This window comes from Corythoichthys intestinalis, chromosome 12 (genome assembly GCF_030265065.1).
Source record: "Corythoichthys intestinalis isolate RoL2023-P3 chromosome 12, ASM3026506v1, whole genome shotgun sequence".
NCBI classification, from domain to species: Eukaryota; Metazoa; Chordata; class Actinopteri; order Syngnathiformes; family Syngnathidae; genus Corythoichthys; species Corythoichthys intestinalis.
The window spans coordinates 13,928,385-13,946,988 of record NC_080406.1 but is presented as its reverse complement, the minus strand read 5'-3'; the positions used below and the strand labels follow the sequence as shown (position 1 = coordinate 13,946,988).

The 18,604-nt window shown below is 42.2% G+C and overlaps 1 protein-coding gene across 2 annotated transcripts in view; it reads left to right on the top strand.

Annotated features, from left to right (window-relative positions):
- raph1a (Ras association (RalGDS/AF-6) and pleckstrin homology domains 1a) overlaps positions 1–18,032 on the top strand; it is a 117,913-nt gene extending 99,881 nt beyond the window's left edge. For both annotated transcript variants that reach the window (XM_057851639.1, XM_057851638.1), the window contains 4 exons: positions 1,749–1,847; positions 1,958–2,078; positions 5,767–5,897; positions 11,467–18,032. In XM_057851639.1, coding sequence (XP_057707622.1) covers positions 1,749–1,847; positions 1,958–2,078; positions 5,767–5,897; positions 11,467–13,728 — 2,613 coding nt within the window. In that variant the 3' untranslated portion in view covers positions 13,729–18,032. The remainder of the gene's footprint in view (positions 1–1,748; positions 1,848–1,957; positions 2,079–5,766; positions 5,898–11,466) is intronic.
- The last annotated feature ends 572 nt before the right edge of the window (positions 18,033–18,604 follow it).

The following is an 18,604-nucleotide window of genomic DNA, read 5'->3' as shown; positions in this document are numbered from 1 at the left end:
AAACCTTGGGGAGTACCACAGTCAGGAGAGATCCACTCCCAGGACGGATAGACAGGAAGCCCCAGGACCGCTAATATGAATTAGCAGGTTAAGTTACAGTCTGTGAAGATGCAGTGGAGTAAAGGAACAAGAAGCGGTCCATCTAGCCAGATGAGACGGGGGTAGCAACGAGGACGTCCATCCAGCGTGGGGTCCGGAAAGTCAGGAGGCTGCAGCTGAAAAATCGCCCCTCCCCAGTGGGGAGGGGGGAAAGAGGACACCGGGTGACTAGTAATGAAAAGACTAGACAACTAGATATTAACATTGGAAAATAGAAATAAAGTAAGATAAGTGGTAGGTAGAGTGAGAAAAAGGAGATAGAACTCAGTGGCTGTACTTCCCCCAGCTTTATAGCTTCTAGTGTAGCTTAGACTAAACTTTGAGTCTACTCCGACTTCAACTAGCCTGACCATAAGCTTTGTTGAATAGGAACGTTTTCAATCTAATCTTAAATGTGCAGACTGTCCCGGCTTCTTTTATATTAGCTGGAAGCTGGTTCCATAAAATAGGGGCTTGGTGGCTAAAGGCTCTAGCTCCGACAGTACTTTTAGAAACCCTGGGAACTACCAGTAGACCTGCATTCTGAGATCGGAGTGTTCTGTTGGGGCGGTATGGAACCAGAGCATCGGAGAGATAAGATGGCCCCAACCCATTAATGGTCTTAAATGTAAGAAGGAGGATTTTAAATTTAATTCTAAACTCGACTGGAAGCCAGTGAAGGGCCTGGAGCACAGGGGTGATGTGCTCTCTTCTATTGGTTCCTGTTAAAAGTCTTGCTGCTGCGTTTTGGACAAGCTGAAGACCTTTTAGGGAACTTTTAGGACAAGCTGTTAGTAGGGAGTTACAGTAATCCAATCTCGATGTAACGAACGCGTGAATTAATTTTTCTGCATCGCTTTTAGATAAAATATTTCTAATTTTGGCTATGTTGCGCAGGTGAAAGAAGGCCGTTCTGCAGGTTTGTTTAATGTGAGCTTTAAACGATAAGTCAGGGTCGAATAAAACTCCTAGGTTTTTAACTGTGGTGCTGGAGGCTACACTTACATTGTCCAGCGTGACTATCTGGGCAGCTAAAGAGTCTCTCACACTTTTTGGGCCTATTATAAGGACTTCTGTCTTTTCAGGATTAAGTAGAAGATAGTTAGTGCTCATCCAGGTATTTATATCTCGGACGCAGGTGTTTAGTTTGTCCACTTGCCTGATCTGCTCAGGTTTAATTGATAAATACATTTGTGTGTCGTCAGCGTAACAATGAAAGTTAATGCTATGTTTTCTGACGATATTACCTAGAGGAAGCATATACAGCGTAAACAAGATGGGCCCGAGGACCGATCTTTGCGGCACACCATAACTAACTCTAGAGTACGGTGATGATTGCTGGTTTACATTGACAAACTGGTACCTATTAGATAAATATGATTTAAGCCAGCAGAGGGCTGCTCCTCTCATGCCTATGTCACATTCTAATCTCTGCAATAAGATATTATGGTCGATTGTGTCAAAGGCTGCACTCAGGTCCAACAGCCATCTCTTCATAAATGAAGCCATCTCCCTTGGTTTCCTCATTTTTGGTTTCTATAAAAATCTCATCTCCATCTGCATTTCATATTAATAGTTGGATTTTTAATATATTCAGAAAAGTGTGGCAGCATGTCAAGGGTAGTTAATAATTCTCTTGTTCAATTATTTTTAAATATGTGTTTCCGTAGCACCCTCAAATCCAGAAGAAGTCTCAGTACATCAAATATATCTGCTGCGATGACGTCAGAACACTCCAACAATGGGTCAACAGCATTCGTATCGCTAAGGTAACAAAAGGGGGAAATGTGTTATGTTATTTCAAATACTGACTGGCATGATCTGTGAATGAAACTACAATGTCATCAAATATTGGTTCTTTGTCCTCTTGTTCCTGCAGTATGGAAAGCAGCTTTACATCAACTTTCAGGAGGCCATGAGAAGGACAGAGGCCGCCTATGACTGGTCCTCACTATCTTCCTCCTCCATTAAGTCAGGCTCTTCCTCCTCTAGTCTTCCAGGTACCTTTGCACAGGTTGAGAATCAATTTCAATTTGGCCATTACATAGAAGAAATGTTCGGAATGTGGCTTTTTTTTTTACAATGCTCTTAACAAATGGTTTAATCTCATATTCCCACAAAAGACGGCTAAATATACCTGTAAACTAAATTACGAATGCATTAAAAAAAAACTTAAAGCTTATGTTGGTATTAACAGAGAGCAGCTGGATTCAGCCATGTGAAATGATTTTTGTCATATTCACTGTCGCCACTGGAGGGCAGTGTATCCACCCAAATCAATAAAACTAAATGCAAACACTTTCAGAACAAACCTCGAAGCAGTAAAAATTAATTTGAATGTTTTTTCTAATCGAAATACTCGAGTTAATCGATTAATCTTTGCAGCACTACTACTAGTTAATATTACTCAGGTAAAATTAAAAGTAGCTATTCAAAATTTTACTCGAGCACAAGTAAAAAGGTAACCGTTGAAAAGAATGTAAATGGACTGAAGTCTGAACTCTGAGCGTTCCTCTGATTGGTATAATAGAGTCATGTGGTTATTGTTGCGATGTCTCATTGGTGAAAGTGAGACGGCCACTGTTGGCATCTCTGGCAGGAATAAAGTTAATATGTAGAAAAAAAGGGGAAAATGTAATGACTAGTGGAGCCCAAAGTAGTAGTAAAAGTAGTGTTTCTTCTTCAAAAATTTACTCAAGTAAATATAAAAAGTATTGCGTGGTCAAACTACTCTCTAAAAGTTACTCAAGTAAATGTAACTTGTTACTATTTACTAGGCACCTCTGGTATACGTTCTATCTTCCTAGAGAGAGCGATGGGCACGCTCACTTGTGTGTAGTGCTGCAACGATTAATCGATTAACTCTAGTTATTCGATTAGAAAAAATATTCAACTTAAATTTAGCTGCTTCATGGATTCGTTTGATAAAAGTGGCGTTGTAATAGTTTCTTCGGAAAGTATTTGAATTTAATTTTATTGATTTTGGTGTATAAACTGCCCTCTATTGGCAACAGTGAATATGGTATAACTCATTTCACACGGCAGAATCCAGCTCTTCCCTGTTAAGACCAACATAAACTAAGTTTTTGTTTGAGCTAATCTTTTTAATGCATTCGTAATTTAGTTCTTTTAGTTAAAAAAAAAAAAAAGTTAGCATTTCATAGCATTTAAGCTAGCAGATAAGATGTCCCGATCGATCGGGTCCGATCACGTCATTTTCAAAGTATCGGAATCGGCAAAAAAATATCGGACATGACTTTTTTTTAATATATATATTTTTTAATTAAGTAGTTTTCTAATTGTATTTAACGTTACAGACATTATATGTTACACTCATCCGGAGTCTTCAGTTTAGGCTTAAGGTAGGGTTATCAAATTTATCCCGTTAACGGCCATAATTAATTTTTAAAAATTTTTTATCACGTTAAAATATTTAACGCAATTAACGCATGCGCTGCACGACCCACTCACGCATTGTCGCGTTCAATCTGTAATGGCGCCGTTTTACCTATATATAGAGCTAAAAGGCAGCGTAAAATGAGTAGAGTGAATTTTGGCAGCCTTTGGAGCCTTTTTTTAATTGGCTAAAGCCTTACAATCCCTCTCCCTACGATTAGAAATATCGTGGGAAGCAATGTGGGGAAGAAAGGTAGTAATTGATCTTTTTCTTAACAACCCTATGTTATTTCCCAATGCAGAGAAGATACAGTGGGGAGAACAAGTATTTGATACACTGCCCCCATGTATCAAATACACAGTTATATATAAATTGGTACCACTATGCACAGTCATGGTTGCACTTCCCATCATGCATTTGGGCAGAACAGTTAAATGGCTACAGTATCATTTACTGAAAGCTCAACAAATACACTAGATGGCAATATTTAGTTACAATATACAACATTTATCCTTTAAGAATTACAAGTCTTTCTATCCGTGGATCCCTCTCACAGAAAGAATGTTAATAATGTAAATGCCATCTTGAGGATTTATTGTCATAATAAACAAATACAGTACTTATGTACTGTATGTTGAATGGATATATTCGTCCGAGTTGTATTCATTTTTTTCTAAATGCATTGCCAAAATGTATATAATCGGGGAAAATTATCGGGAATGATTGGAATTGAATCGGGAGGGGGGAAAAAAAGCAATTTTATTGGGAAATATCGAGATCGGCAGATACTCAAACTAAAACAATGGGGATCGGATCGGGAGCAAAAAAACATGATCGGAACAACCCTACTAGCAGACTTTTGCTTTGTAAGTTAGCCAATTGTTCTTTTGTTGTATCTAGATCCTCCTTTAATTTTTTATACCGTTTAAAGCTCAGCTCAGGTATTTTAATTATTTGTGTTACTTATCCGATTACTCAATTATTCGTACTAACTAGTTAATCGATTAATCCAATACTAAAATAATTGATAGCTTCAGTCCTACTTGTGTGCACGAGTGGAAGTTAGCTAAGGCTGACCTGCTAGCTCCCAACTTCTCAGTGCTGCTACACCTCGCAGGGAAAGGAAATGAGCATAGTGTAATATATCAATATTGCATACACGACAAGAGTCAGAGCAAACTGACCTAGTCTGCGCGCGTGCATGTACTCTCCATACATACAATAACGTAAACCCAGCATGCTGTCATTTGTCCTCATGCTTCCGCAATTCCATAATACTTTAATGGGCTTAATGCAGGGGTGTCCAAACTTTTTGCATAGGGGGCCAGATTTGGTGTGGTAAAAATGTGGGGGGCCGACCTTGGCTGACGTCCTTTACGTAGAACAATATATCTAAGCAAATTTTAGCGAGCCATTCTGTGTGTCACATTTGCTTTATTCATTTATTTTTTTAAAAGATAATTTCAACAATCTCGCAACTAGCCTTTGTGGCATTCTCGTTCGACTCTCGGGCTCTTGCGAAATACTGCTAGCTTCAAGTTGCTTCAATTTCTTGATGCGTATCTTCCCTGTTATCTTCTCGTACATGTCAGCATGTCTTGTTTAATATCGCCTCACATTGAACTCTTTAAGAACAGCGACTGACTTTTCGCAAATTAGGCAGACACAGTTGTTGTATATTTTAGTGAAGAAAAAGTCACATTTCCACCTATATCCTTGAAGCGTCAGCCATCGCAGTCAACTTCTTTTTTTTTTGGTGATTGTCACCATTTTAGAAAATTGCGGGTAAAGGGTCACACGGGGTAATGTTGCTTAGATTGCTGCTGCCTTTTAGTGGGTAAATGAGGAGCAGCATTTAGTGTGTAAGCTACTTAATATGCTGGTAGCAGTACTGCTGACCAATTTGTTAAGTCTGTGTGCGGGCCAGACGTTATTGATTTTATGACAGAGGCTGGGGGCCAGGTGAAATTTGACCACGGGCCGCATTTGGCCCCCGGGCCGGACTTTGGACATGTGTGGCTTAATGTAAAGAAGCAGTCTAAACGGCAAAACGACAAAAGATGGGATTTGTGCATTAAGACCTGCGGTCTGAACGTAAACTTTTTTTTTTTTTTTTTTTTTTTTTAAATGTCACTAAAATAAATGAAAAACCCTAGAAGTGGCAGGAAATCAAATAAAGATTCTTTAAAATGACCAAATATTGAATATCCACTAAATATGTGGGGGGTTTATTGTTTTTTTTTTGTTTTTTTTAAACAAGCAGTAACTCAATTTTATTTCCTCAATTCAAGAGTCTCAGTCCAACCACTCCGGCCAATCAGACAGTGGCGTGTCGGACCTGATGTCGTCAAGCCAAGCCCGCTCCCAGAGTATTGTAAACTCCATCTTCTCTGACGCATGGAGGAGGGGAACGCAAGGAGAGGTACGACCACATTTACTACAGACACACCCATCTCCCTCCTTTATTCTGAGTCGTACCAAAATTCCCATGCTCCATCTCTGCTTTCCTTACCAGCGGTCAAAGGTGAAAGGGCTCATGGCGGTGCCTCTGTGTGTTGGGGGCAAAGGCAGCAGAGGTTAGACAGGAAGTAGTTGAGCGTGTGCATACAGCTTTGATACTAATACACGGTTATACCTTGATGAGGAGGGTGTGACATATAGTCTAAGGGTTATTCCAGAATTGGTGAACTTTTTAAGTCTCGCGCTTTAGATGTTAAATAATCCACAAAGGTCGACCAATAATTGGCTGGTTTATTTGTGGATTTTTTTTTTTGGGGGGGGGGGGGGGGGGGGGTTTAAGATCTGCATGTAAGTGCGGATATGATAGGATAACTGTTATATTGATTGTTTGGGTGATGAGCTTTATTAATTGTGATTTTGCACTACCTAGTGGCCAGTTACAAAAGAAAGTAGCAGAATACCAATTTAATTTATACAGTGGCTATACAGTGGTACCTCTACATACAAATTTAATTCATTATTATTATAAATCAAAATAGTCATATGTCAAGCGGGATTTTCCCATAAGAATACATTATAATTTGACTAATTCGTTCCATAGCCCAAATACCTATGCTAAATCCTTAATAAATACTCCTGGTATAATTATAAATAGCAATTACACATCGCAAAACAAAATAATTTTAACTACAAATCGGAATAATAATATAGTAATAATTAAAGATGTCCCGATCGATCGGCATTCGATCGGGTCCAATGACGTCATTTTCAAAGTATCGGAATCGGCAAAAAAATATCGGACATGCCTTTTTTTAATATATATATATTTTTTATTTAAATCGTTTTCTAATTGCATTTAACGTTACAGACAAAATGTCTTACAATCATCCAGAGTAGTTTTGGCTTAAAGTAGGGCAATCAAATTTATTGCGTTAACGGCGGTAATTAATTTTTTTAAATTAATCACGTTAAATAATTAATGCATGCGCTGCACGACCCACTCGCGCATTGTCGCGTTCAATCTATAAAGACGCCAATTTATTTATAGATATTGCTAAAAGGCAGTGTATAATGAGTAGAGAGAATTTTGACAGCCTTTGGAGCCATTTTTTATGTGGCTAAAGCCTTATAATACCTCTCTCAGCAATTAAAAATAACGTGGGTGGCAATGTGGGGAAGAAAGGTAGTAGTTGATCATTTTCTTAGCACCCTATGTTCTTCCCCAACGCAGAGAAGATATATCAATTGGTGCCCCTACGCACAGTCATGGTTGCACTTCCCATCATGCATTTGGGCAGAAGTTAAATGGCTGCAGTATCATTTACTGAAAGCTCAACAAATACACTAGATGGCAATATTTAGTCACAATATACAAAGTCACATTTATCCTTTAAGAATTACAAGTCTTTCTATCCGTGGATCCCTCTCACAGAAAGAATGTTAATATTGTAAATGCCATCTTGAGGATTTATTGTCATAATAAACAAATAAAGTACTTATGTACTGTATGTTGAATGTATATATTCGTCCGAGTTTTATTCATTTCTTTCTTAATGCATTGCCAAAATGTATGTGATCGGGAAAAATTATCGGGAATGATTGGAATTGAATCGGGAGCAAAAAAAAAGCCATCGGATCGGGAAATATCAGGATCGGCAGATACTCAAACTAAAACGATCGTGAGCAAAAAAACATGATCGGAACAACCCTAGTAATAATAATAACAATGTAACGAACTGGGTTCTAATGCTCAATGACGTTCATGTCTGGTGACTGGGCTGGCCAGTCCTGGAGGATCTTGATCTTTTTCCAAGACCTGGTCACCTGAAGTCCCTGTGTCAACCAGAACAGTCTGTCTAATTCTGTCTAGAAATGGCCTCTATGGTTGAATCAGTGCCCAGAAACCAGTATTTAACAAAAGACCAAAAAAAAAAACGTGTGGCAGTTGCCAAGGCCCACAGCCTGTCAAAAGGATGGACGCTGTAAAAGTGGCAAAAGGTGGATTTTTCAGGTTAACCTTCCATTGAATTAAACCACAGTCGCTGCAAATATTGCAGGAGACCTACTGGAGCCCGCATGGATCCAAGATTCACTCAGAAAACAGTGAAGTTTGGTGGTGGCAAAATCATGGTCTCGGGTTAGATCCTGTATGGGGGTGAGCAAGAGATCTGCAGGGTGGAAGGCAACATAAATAGTCTGAAATATCAACAAATCTTAGCTGCTTTTTACATTCCTAACCATAAAAAGGGACAAATTCTGCAGCAGGACGGTGCTCCATTGCATACTACAATCTCTACTTCAAAGTTCAAGGCAAAGAAAACCAAGATCCTCCAGGACTGGCCATACCAGTCACCAAGACATGAACATCATTGAGCATTTCTGGGGTAGGATGAAAGTGGAAGCATGGAAGATGAAACCCAAAAATGTTGATGAACTCTGGGAGGCATGCAAGACTGCTTGATGTTCCTGATGACTTCATCAATAAATTGTATGAATCCTTGCCGAAGCCCATGGAAGTCATAAAAATATTAAATTTGGATTTCACAGCACCACTACTTAATTTGCTTATGTTATGTAACATATTTTTGTATTTGAAGTACATTTTTTTTGTTCAATTTTTACACTACTTTTTGTAGGCGACAAAACTTTTGTCTTGCCAAAATTTGGCCTTTATGTCTTCATTTAACGATGCATCTTTTTTCAGTGAAACAAATATATTTTTGTACATTCGACATCATTTGGGAGGGTCTTAGCTTTCATATGAGCCATTTCTGAAACCAATTGAATAATTAAAAGTCAGGTTATTAGTAATTGTTTCTACAAAAGGGATAAGCGACAATACTTTTGTCAGGGACTGTAGACTTCATAATCTATATTAAGAAGACCTCATAATCTATATTATGAAGTCTTTGGATCCGAATACAACTATTTGACTTTTTCATTAGTTTTTTACATATGCCTTCGGTCAAAGGTTTTAGGACACTTCACCATTCAGTAGGATGAGAAAGTGTCTCAAACCTTCTAACCGCACAGCAATCAAACAGCAACTCTTTTACTGTGTTTGTGTGTAAACATCAAGTAAATCATTTTATAAAAAATGTGCCATTGATCTGTAAGAAAAGAAAATCCTTTGGCAGTTAGAATTATATTATTGATGAATATACAGCAGAAAATCAGAAAAGCCCTCTAATTCTGGAATGACTCATAATCCTTTACAGCCCGCATGATATCAAATGTTGCAACACTGCCTGTAATTCAACAGTCGTGTGGAACATCTGTAAATTCTGCTTGAAACCTTGTGGTGGGAACATGTTCTAACAAAGACCCTAAAATTGTCCTCTCACTCACCCCGTCCCAAGTGGCTGTGACAGTTTCTAGCGATTGTATGACAGTCAGTGCCTGATACAGTGGGGAGAACAAGTATTTGATACACTGCCGATTTTGCTGGTTTTCCCACTTGCAAGCCATGTAGAGGTCTGTAATTTGTATCATAAATTCTCTTCAACTGTGAGGGAGGGAATCTAATACAAAAATCCAGAAAATCACATTGTATAATTTTTAAATAATAAATGTGTATTTAACTGCATGAAATAAGTATTTGATACATTACCAACTAGTAAATATTTCGGCTCTCAGTTCTTTTTTAAGAACCCCTCCTGTTCTCCACTCATTACCGGAAGTAACTGCACCTGTTTGAACTTGTTACCTGTATAAAAGACACCTGTTCACATGCTCAAACAAACAAACAAACTCCAACCCCTCCACAATGGCCAAGACCAAAGAGCTGTGTAAGGACATCAGGGATAAAATAATAGACCTGCACAAGGCTGGGATGCGCTGCAGGAAAATAAGCAAGCAGCTTGTTGAGAAGGTAACAACTGTTGGAGCGATTATTAGAAAATGGAAGAAGTTCAAGTTGATGGTCAATCTGCCTCGTTCTGGGGCTCCATGCAAGATCTCACCTCGTGGGGCATCGCTGATCATGAGGAAGGTGAGGGATCAGCCCAGAACTACACGGCAGGACCTGGTCAATGACCTGAAGAGAGCTGGAACCACAGTCTCGAAGAAAACCATCGGAAACACATTACGCCGTCATGGATTAAAATCCTACAGCGCACGCAAGGTCCCGCTGCTGAAGCCAGTGCATGTCCAGACACGTCTGAAGTTTGCCACTAACCATCTGGATGATCCAGAGGAGCAATGGGAGAAGGTCATGTGGTCGGATGAGACCAAAATTGAACTTTTTGGTCTAAACTCGGCTCGTCGTTTTTGGAGGAAAAAGAAGGATGAGTACAACCCCAAGAACACCATCCCAACCGTGAAACATGGAGGAGGAAACATCATTTTTTGGGGCTGCTTCTCTCCCAAGGGTGTAGGACGACTGCACCGTATTGAGGGGAGGATGGATGGGGCTATGTATCGCCAGATCTTGGCTGACAACCTCCTTCCTTCAGTGAGAGCCCTGAAGATGGGTCGTGGCTGGGTCTTCCAGCATGACAACGACCCAAAGCACACAGCCAAGGCAACTAAAGAGTGGCTTCGTAAGAAGCATCTTAAGGGCCTGGAGTCACCTAGCCAGTCACCAGATCTGAACCCGATCGAAAATCCATGGAGGGAGCTGAAAGTCCGTGTTGCCCAGCAGCAGCCCCGAAACCTGAAGGCTCTGGAGAAGATCTACATGGAGGAGTGGGCCAAAATCCCTGCTGCAGTGTGTGCAAACCTTGTCAAGGACTACAGGAAACGTTTGGTATCTGTAATAGCAAACAAAGGTTTCTGTACCAAATATTAAGTTCGATTTTTGTGATGTATGAAATACGTATATTACATGCAATTAAATGCAAATTTATTATTTAAAAACCATACAACGTGATTTTCTGTTTTTTTGTATTAGACTCCGTCCCTCACAGTTGAAGAGAACTTAGGATACAATTTACAGACCTCTACATGCTTTGCAAGTGGGAAAAACAGCAAAATCGGCAGTGTATCAAATACTTGTTCTCCCCTCTGTATATGGGGGGGGGTTTAGCCACACTAAACAACTCAGTTGCTAACCATTATATGCTATTGTTTAGCCACAACTGGATTCATTACCTTCTTACTATTTGTCCTTCACACAGCTGCTGGAAACAGAAATGTTTAATCCATCTGCAAGCGACCGGGATATTTGATTTTTGATTGATTGATGATTTTACAACACTGTTCGGGTGTGCATTGATCCTCATGGGAAACGCAGCTCTAAAGTTACCAATGGTTGCTTTAATGTGTTCAAATGTTATATGTTCTGGTTAAAGTTAAATATTGTTATAAAAAACAATTGTCGTGAACCGTGATTTGGTGTCCAGCCCTAGAATGCCTGCGGCTGGCGTTTTTTAGACTGTTTGCATTCCTACATTTGATTTTGGAATTTTTTTTTTTTTTTTTTTTTGCTACAAAAATAGCAAAGATCGATTTAACACTCTTCCTCTTATTTTCCCTTTTCTTTCCTGTCTTCCTCTCTATCTTCTTTGCCCTGCACTTTTTCTTCTATCCAGATGATGAAGATGGATGTCATCAGTAGGCCCATCCCTGTGCAGATCCCCACCGTCTCCTCGCAGCACACTCCGCTTTCCCAATCCCCGGCCTCTCGAAGCAGCTACACCGATGGGATGGCCGTCCCCGACAACTCTTCGCCTTTACCCGCCGTGGAAAGCGAGGCTCACCAGGCAGCCGCCTATGTCAAGTACAGCACACTGGCTCGGCTGCAAAACCAGAACCAGTTAAGAGCGCAGCCGGCCGTCGCCGCCGCGCCACCCAGCTACAACACTCTCCCAGCCACTTACGGTGGCATGCCCCCGCCGCCACCCGCCACCCCACCACCTCTGCCGCCTGCAGAACCGGTTCCTGGCCCCGCAGTGGCCGTGCTGAAATTTGGTCTACCCGGTTCCGCAGGTGCAACTCCTCCGCCATTGGAAAATGAGTTGCACGAACCGTCGTACCTGCCACCGCCACCGCCGGAGATCCTGGAAAACACCGAGTTGCCTCCGCCCTTCGACTCCAAAGGAGATCAACGTGTTCAACTCACAAACGCTGGCCTCCAGGAGTTCCTTGCGCAGAAGTTTCCCAACATGGTCTATGACTTCACCCCAGCCATGTGTGAGGATTCCTCCCGACCGCCGCCCGGAGCTGAGTTCTCTCCCCCGGCATCCCTGCGACCCTTGTCCCCTAACGCCCCGCCTCCTGCTCCACCCAAAACCTTCACTGGTGGCTTTCCTCCACAAACTGCTCGAAAACCTGCGGGTCCCTCCTCCCTCCCGCTTGCGCTATCACCCGTGTCGCCTACACCGCTAGCTAGCAGCCACGCACCAGTAAAGAAACAGCAGAGTTTCTCAACAGGCCACTCCCCCAATCAGCCGCCTCCCACTCTCCCCAAGCAGCACAGCCTCTCGTCCAAAAACCTCGTCCTCTCCCCTCCCTCCTCGACTCCCTCGGTCTCCGTGGCTACTTCCTCATTGGTCAAGCAGATTGTCAATCAGTTCCCAGGAAATGCTGCTGCTGCTTCCCCGCCTCTTGCCTCCTCAAACTCCACGGAAGGATCAAAGTTCAATGCACCTCAGTCCCCACCGGCAGTCAAGGCGAAACCAAAATGGCCGCCAGGAGGCTCTGCTGCTCTCCAGTCCCCTGAGTTCCCGCCACCGCCTCCTGACGGCTCCCTGACGGAATTCCCGCCTCCGCCTTCTTCTAAGACAGCCTCCCCCATTAAAAAGTCTCCTTCGACTTCATCCGCCGGTTCCGGCAAACGGGGTCCTCCGCCGACCCCGCAGAGAGCTTCATCAGTGCGCTCTAACTCAGGCGAGGCGCCGGACGAAAGGCCCATGAAAGTCGAGAGCCTGGTCAGCAAGTTCGGACAAGCGCCCCAAACTGCCACATCTTCAAGCTCCTCATCGGCGACCGGCTCGCCCTGTAAGGAGTCCGCGCTTCCTACGCCGCTTCCCAAACCGGGAAAGCTAAACCTGGCCAACCTCCCGTTAGCGCTGCAGGGTCTTCAAATGGGCCAACACCAGCAGTCGTCTTCGGACTTCCCTTCGCCTCCACCCCCTCCGCCACTGTCCCAACCTCAGCACCTGGAGTCATCCCCTGACTATTTCCCGCCCCCACCAAGTGACTATGAGCTCTTTCCTCCCCCTCCCCACATGTCCGAGTTCCATCACCCACCCAAGGTGGCGGTGGTCAACCCCCAGCCCCAGCAGCAGCAGCAGGCGCCGGCGCCTCTGTCTTCGTGGAAGCAAAGTTCCCTGAAAAAGGGACCGGTGGCCCCGCCGAACCGTCGGTCAAGCAACCCGAGCCCTTACGAAACGACGACGTCGCTACCGCTCTCGCCGCCGCCCCTTTCTCAGACCCCACCGCCCACCATGTCTCCCTACTCTTCCTCCCCCGTGCCGCCTACATCCCCCAAATCCGCAGGACCGAGCACCCTGGCGCTAAAAACTCACTTCCTGGAGGACCTGAACCGCACTTTGAAGAGGAAGTCAGTTTCCCGTCACGGTTCGCTCACCTCTTCTCACCTCATTCCCTCGTCCAAGATGGAGCCCGTGGCCACCATGGACGACATGGCGCTTCTCCCGCCCCCGCCGCCCGAGCTTCTGCAACAGCAGCAGGCGGCCCGCGGGCACACGCAAACGCTGTCCCGCCACCACGCACACTCCCAGTCCGCTAAAAACAGCACCAACATCTCAGGCTATGCAACGCTGCGGCGAGGACCGCCTCCGGCACCTCCCAAACGGGACCAAAGCACCAAACTGACCAGCGAGTGGTAGAAGACAAAGACTTTGGAACTCTTCACCATGTTCCCTTGGTGGAATCATCTTTTGTCTTGAGTTGTGTGACTTTCTTAATCCTCAAGATGCAGTCAGACCAAAATCTAGCCAAAGTCATCATTTCATTGGTCCGATCAAATCAAAACACACGAAAAGAAGGCGGGTCACTTCTGACTGGACTAACAGGAAGCAGATTTGGTTCTGACTGCTGTTGACTTATTTTTCTCATTACCAGTATATGTTTTAAGCTATTCAGTCAAGAAACATACAGTATATACACAAATACAGTATGTCCGTACTGTATATTTCATGTATATACATAACGCGTTTTCCGGCAAACAGAACAGGCTTTTTCACAATATCTGCAGCTTCGCATTCAAAAAAAATAGTAAACATCGTATCTTTAGAGACGTTTGCTGCGGAAGAAACATTCGAGCTGGTACCAAACGGGCCAGCAGCAATGATGAAGGATGCAAGATGGCGTATGAGTTGTGTTTATAGTTAATGTATGTTGTGGACTGCGAGGAGGGTGAGCGCCTTTCAGTTTTTGTGTTTTTATATAAGATTATTTAATACTGGAAAGATACCACATAATTATTATTTTAATGTTTAAAGGAGGTGTCAAAGGAAAAGTTTGATTTGATGTCAAAAGTGTTATTCATCCTGTTTAAACTGCCTGTTCAGATGATGACTTGTAATTTCATTATTTCTTCGCACTTCACGCTGAATACATTAGATTGGGGAGCACGGAAGCGGGTGGCACTCCAAAGATGCTGGCCAGAACCAACGTCACTGTGCTCGTGTCAGACGAGGTCTGCGGAACATAAACCTTAATATTTTGAAGTTCAAATCAAAAAAACCTTGAATTTAATTGACTAATTTGAACCCAAAAAAAGTTGTTCTGACTAAAGGGCGCGACTGCGTTAATAAACCACACATGGCACCATGTTGGGTTATTTATTGTTCAGTGTTTTATTGTTTTTACCAGAGCTCTCCAATCATGATTTTTTTAACCGATATTGTTCAACTCCAAAAATCCGATACCAAACCAATACTGATATACAGTAGTCCGGGACTTCCGGAGCCCCTAAAGGGACATCAACAGAAATAAAATAAATTTAAGCAATCTAGTACACTAGATTGTTTCTGGGAAACATTAGCATTTAATAGCATTCACGCTAGCAGACTTTTGCTAGGCAAGTTAGCCATTATTGCAATACAGATTTACAGTTTCTGTGCACAATCTGGTAAACTTAGCAGTACAGTGGTACCTCTACATATGAACTTAATTCGTTCCAGGACCTTGTTTGTAAGTCGAAATCAGGGCCGGCCCGGCCTATACATAGACTATGCAGCTGCTTACGGCCCCTGACCACTAGGGGGCCCCCAATCTGGCAATTGTTTAATTTATATTCTGTTTACTACAGTTTGCTTTATTCGACTTTTGTGAGTTTTGATACTTGATTACAAGCCTAGAAAAATACAAGTTCTTCCTTAACTTCTTTCTTTCCTCTTTTAGAAAAAGGTTTGGCGCTATCTACTGTAAGTACTGACAATCATTTGGGGTGAGAAGTTTGAAGTATGCAGTGCAACAAAATCTGATTGATATACAAAATATGGGCGTATGACTTGGATTGCATGTATGGGTTTTACAGTACACTGTGACGAAATGGTGGGCCAAAAATATGGGCCCCTTTGCATTATTTTGCTTAGGGCCCCCAAATGGCCTGGGCCGGCCCTGGTCGAAATGGTCGTATGTCAAGCTTGATTTTCCCATAGGAATACATTATAATTCCATTAATTCGTTCCACAGCCCAAAAACCTACACTAAATCCTTAATAAATTCTGGTATTATTACAAATGGCAATTACACATACAATGGGGCAAATAAGTATTTAGTCAACCACTAATCGTGCAAGTTCTCCTACTTTAATATATTAAAGAGGCCTGTAATTGTCAACATGGTTAAACCTCAACCATGAGAGACAGAATGTGGAAAAAAAAACCAGAAAATCACATTGTTTGATTTTTAAAGAATTTATTTGCAAAACATGGTGGAAAATAAGTATTTGGTCAATACCAAAAGTTCATCTCAATACTTTGTTACGTACCCTTTCTTGGCAATAACGGAGGCCCAACGTTTTCTGTAACTCCTTACAAGCTTTTCACACACTGTTGCTGGTATTTTGGCCCATTCCTCAAAGGCAGATGTACTCTAGAGCAGTGATGTTTTGGGGCTGTCGTTGGGCAACACGGACTTTCAACTCCATCCACAGATTTTCTATGGGGTTGAGATCTGGAGACTGGCTAGGCCACTCCAGGACCTTGAAATGCTTCTTACGAAGCCATTTCTTTGTTGCCCTGGCTGTGTGTTTGAGATCATTGTCATGCTGAAAGACCCAGCCACGTCTCATCTTCAATGCCCTTGCTGATGGAAGGAGATTTTCACTCAAAAATTTTTCGCTACATGGCCCCATTCATTCTTTCCTTGACACAGATCAGTCGTCCTGGTCCCTTTGCAGAAAAACAGCCCCAAAGCATGATGTTTTCACCCCCATGCTTCACAGTGAGTATGGTGTTCTTCGGATGCAATTCAGTATTCTTTCTCTTCCAAACACTAAAACCTGTGTTTCTACCAAAAAGTTCTATTTTGGTGTCATCTGACCATAATACATTCTCCCAGTCCTCTTCTGGATCATCCAAATGCTCTCTAGCGAACCGCAGACGGTCCTGAACGTGTACTTTCTTCAGCAGGGGGGCACGTCTGGCAATGCAGGATTTGAGTCCCTGGCGGCGAATTGTTACTGATAGTAGCCTTTGTTACTGTGGTCCCAGCTCTCTGTAGGTCATTCACTAGGTCCCCCTGTGTAGTTCTGGGATTTTTGCTCACTGTTCTTGTTATCATTTTGACAACACTGGGTGAGATCTTGCATGGAGTCCCAGATCGAGGGAGCTTATTAGTGGTCTTGTATGTCTTCCGTATTCTAATTATTGCTCCTAGAGTTGATTGCTTTACACCAAGCGTTTTACCTATTGCAGATTCAGTCTTCCCAACCTGGTGCAGGTCTACAATTTTGTCTCTGGTGTCCTTCGACAGCTCTTTGGTCTTGGCCATAGTGAAGTTTGGAGTGTGACTGACTGAAGTTGTGGACAGGTGTCTTTTATACCGATAATGAGTTAAAACAGGTGCCATTAATACAGGTAACGAGTGGAGCCTCGTTAGAAGAAGTTAGGCCTCTCTGACAGCCAGAAATCTTGATTGTTTGTAGGTAACCAAATACTTCTTTTTCCACTCTAATTTGGAAATAAATTCTTTAAAAATCAAACAATGTGATTTTCTGGTTGTTGTTTTTTTCACATTCTGTCTCATGGTTGAGGTTTACCCATGTTGACAATTACATGCCTCTCTAATCTTTTCAAGTAGGAGAACTTGCACAATTGGTGGTTGACTAAATACTTATTTGCCCCAGTGTAGCAAAACAAATAAATTATGAATACGAATCGGAATAATAAAATCATAATAACAATTCCTATAATAATGTAACGAATCTGGTTCTAATGTGGAGGACGTTTTTTGCTGTACCTGAACGCACCACATGGCTGACGTGACAGAGGGAGCGGTGAGCTTGAGTTTACTTTCGTTTTCAATGTTTTCCTGAGAACACCGTCAACTGCGGTAGGTGTTTTGTGTTGGATAAGTTGTGAAATAAATGATGGAAACGTGACGAAGCTGGTGATTTCTTTGGTTACCTCAATAATAGTTGTCGCCTTAACTTATAAAGACTGGCGAACGGTGGTCAGAGGACGAGCGTGGAGATGTCTTGAGTCACTAGTGCGCACCCCACGCTCATATTTCTCTAATTTGCATCTTCATTTAGAAGGTAAATGTCACCGTTTTCCTTGTTTCACCACCTGTACCAACCTTTTTGAAACCTGCGTTGATTTCTCACACAACAATCCGCCGTGCATTCGTCTGCGGTGCTGTCATATTTCGAGCATGTCATGGGATGAAGGAACAAATGTCGAGTCAAATTTTACGTCGGATGTCGAAAAGATCGTGTGTCGAAATGATTGTATGCCGAGGTACCACTTTATATTGTTTTTAAACTAGATAACTTTTGCTATGCAAGTTGCCCAATTCTTGCTAGCTAAAATACTATGTAATGCTAATGTTTACAACAACAGGTTACCGCATGAATGCTATTTTTAGACCGTGACGTGCATCTTAAAGCGGAAGTGGGACATTATAGACCCGCCTTCGCATAGAAACCATTAAATTTCTGCTACTTTTCTCCGGTAATCTTTCTTGTAAAGGATGTTTTCTTCATACGTTTCCCGAAACAGAAAAAAATGTTTGGAAAAAAATGTGAAGAATGGATCAACTTACGTGGACGTTAATGCCAGCAACGTGAAGCCATTCACATTTCGTATGCAGTAAACATTTCTTTGGGCTGGCATGGTCCTTCAGAGGACAACGAGGTAAGCCATTTTGATATTTTTACTTACTTTTTAGCGTGGCGTTTTGCCGTGCTGCTTCTGTCTTGACAATGAATGACCTGACAAAAATTAAAATGGTATCTGACTGCCACCGTTACCTTTTCTGTTGTAAAAAAACAACAACAAAAAAACGAGGGAGTGTAAATAAATTATAGAATTAAGATTTGTTATTAATGAAAAAATTAAGTGTTCGATGGCTGTCAACGAGTAGCATTTGCGATCGCTACACAAAAATGGCAATGTAAATTGCCCGAAACAACTGTCAGAGATGTAAGCCAACCAGAGGATATAATATATAAGATAGACTGGGCATATGGTGGTAAAGGATAGATTGTTGAAACAGGAGAATCTCATTGTCAGTGACGTAAGAAAAAGGTGT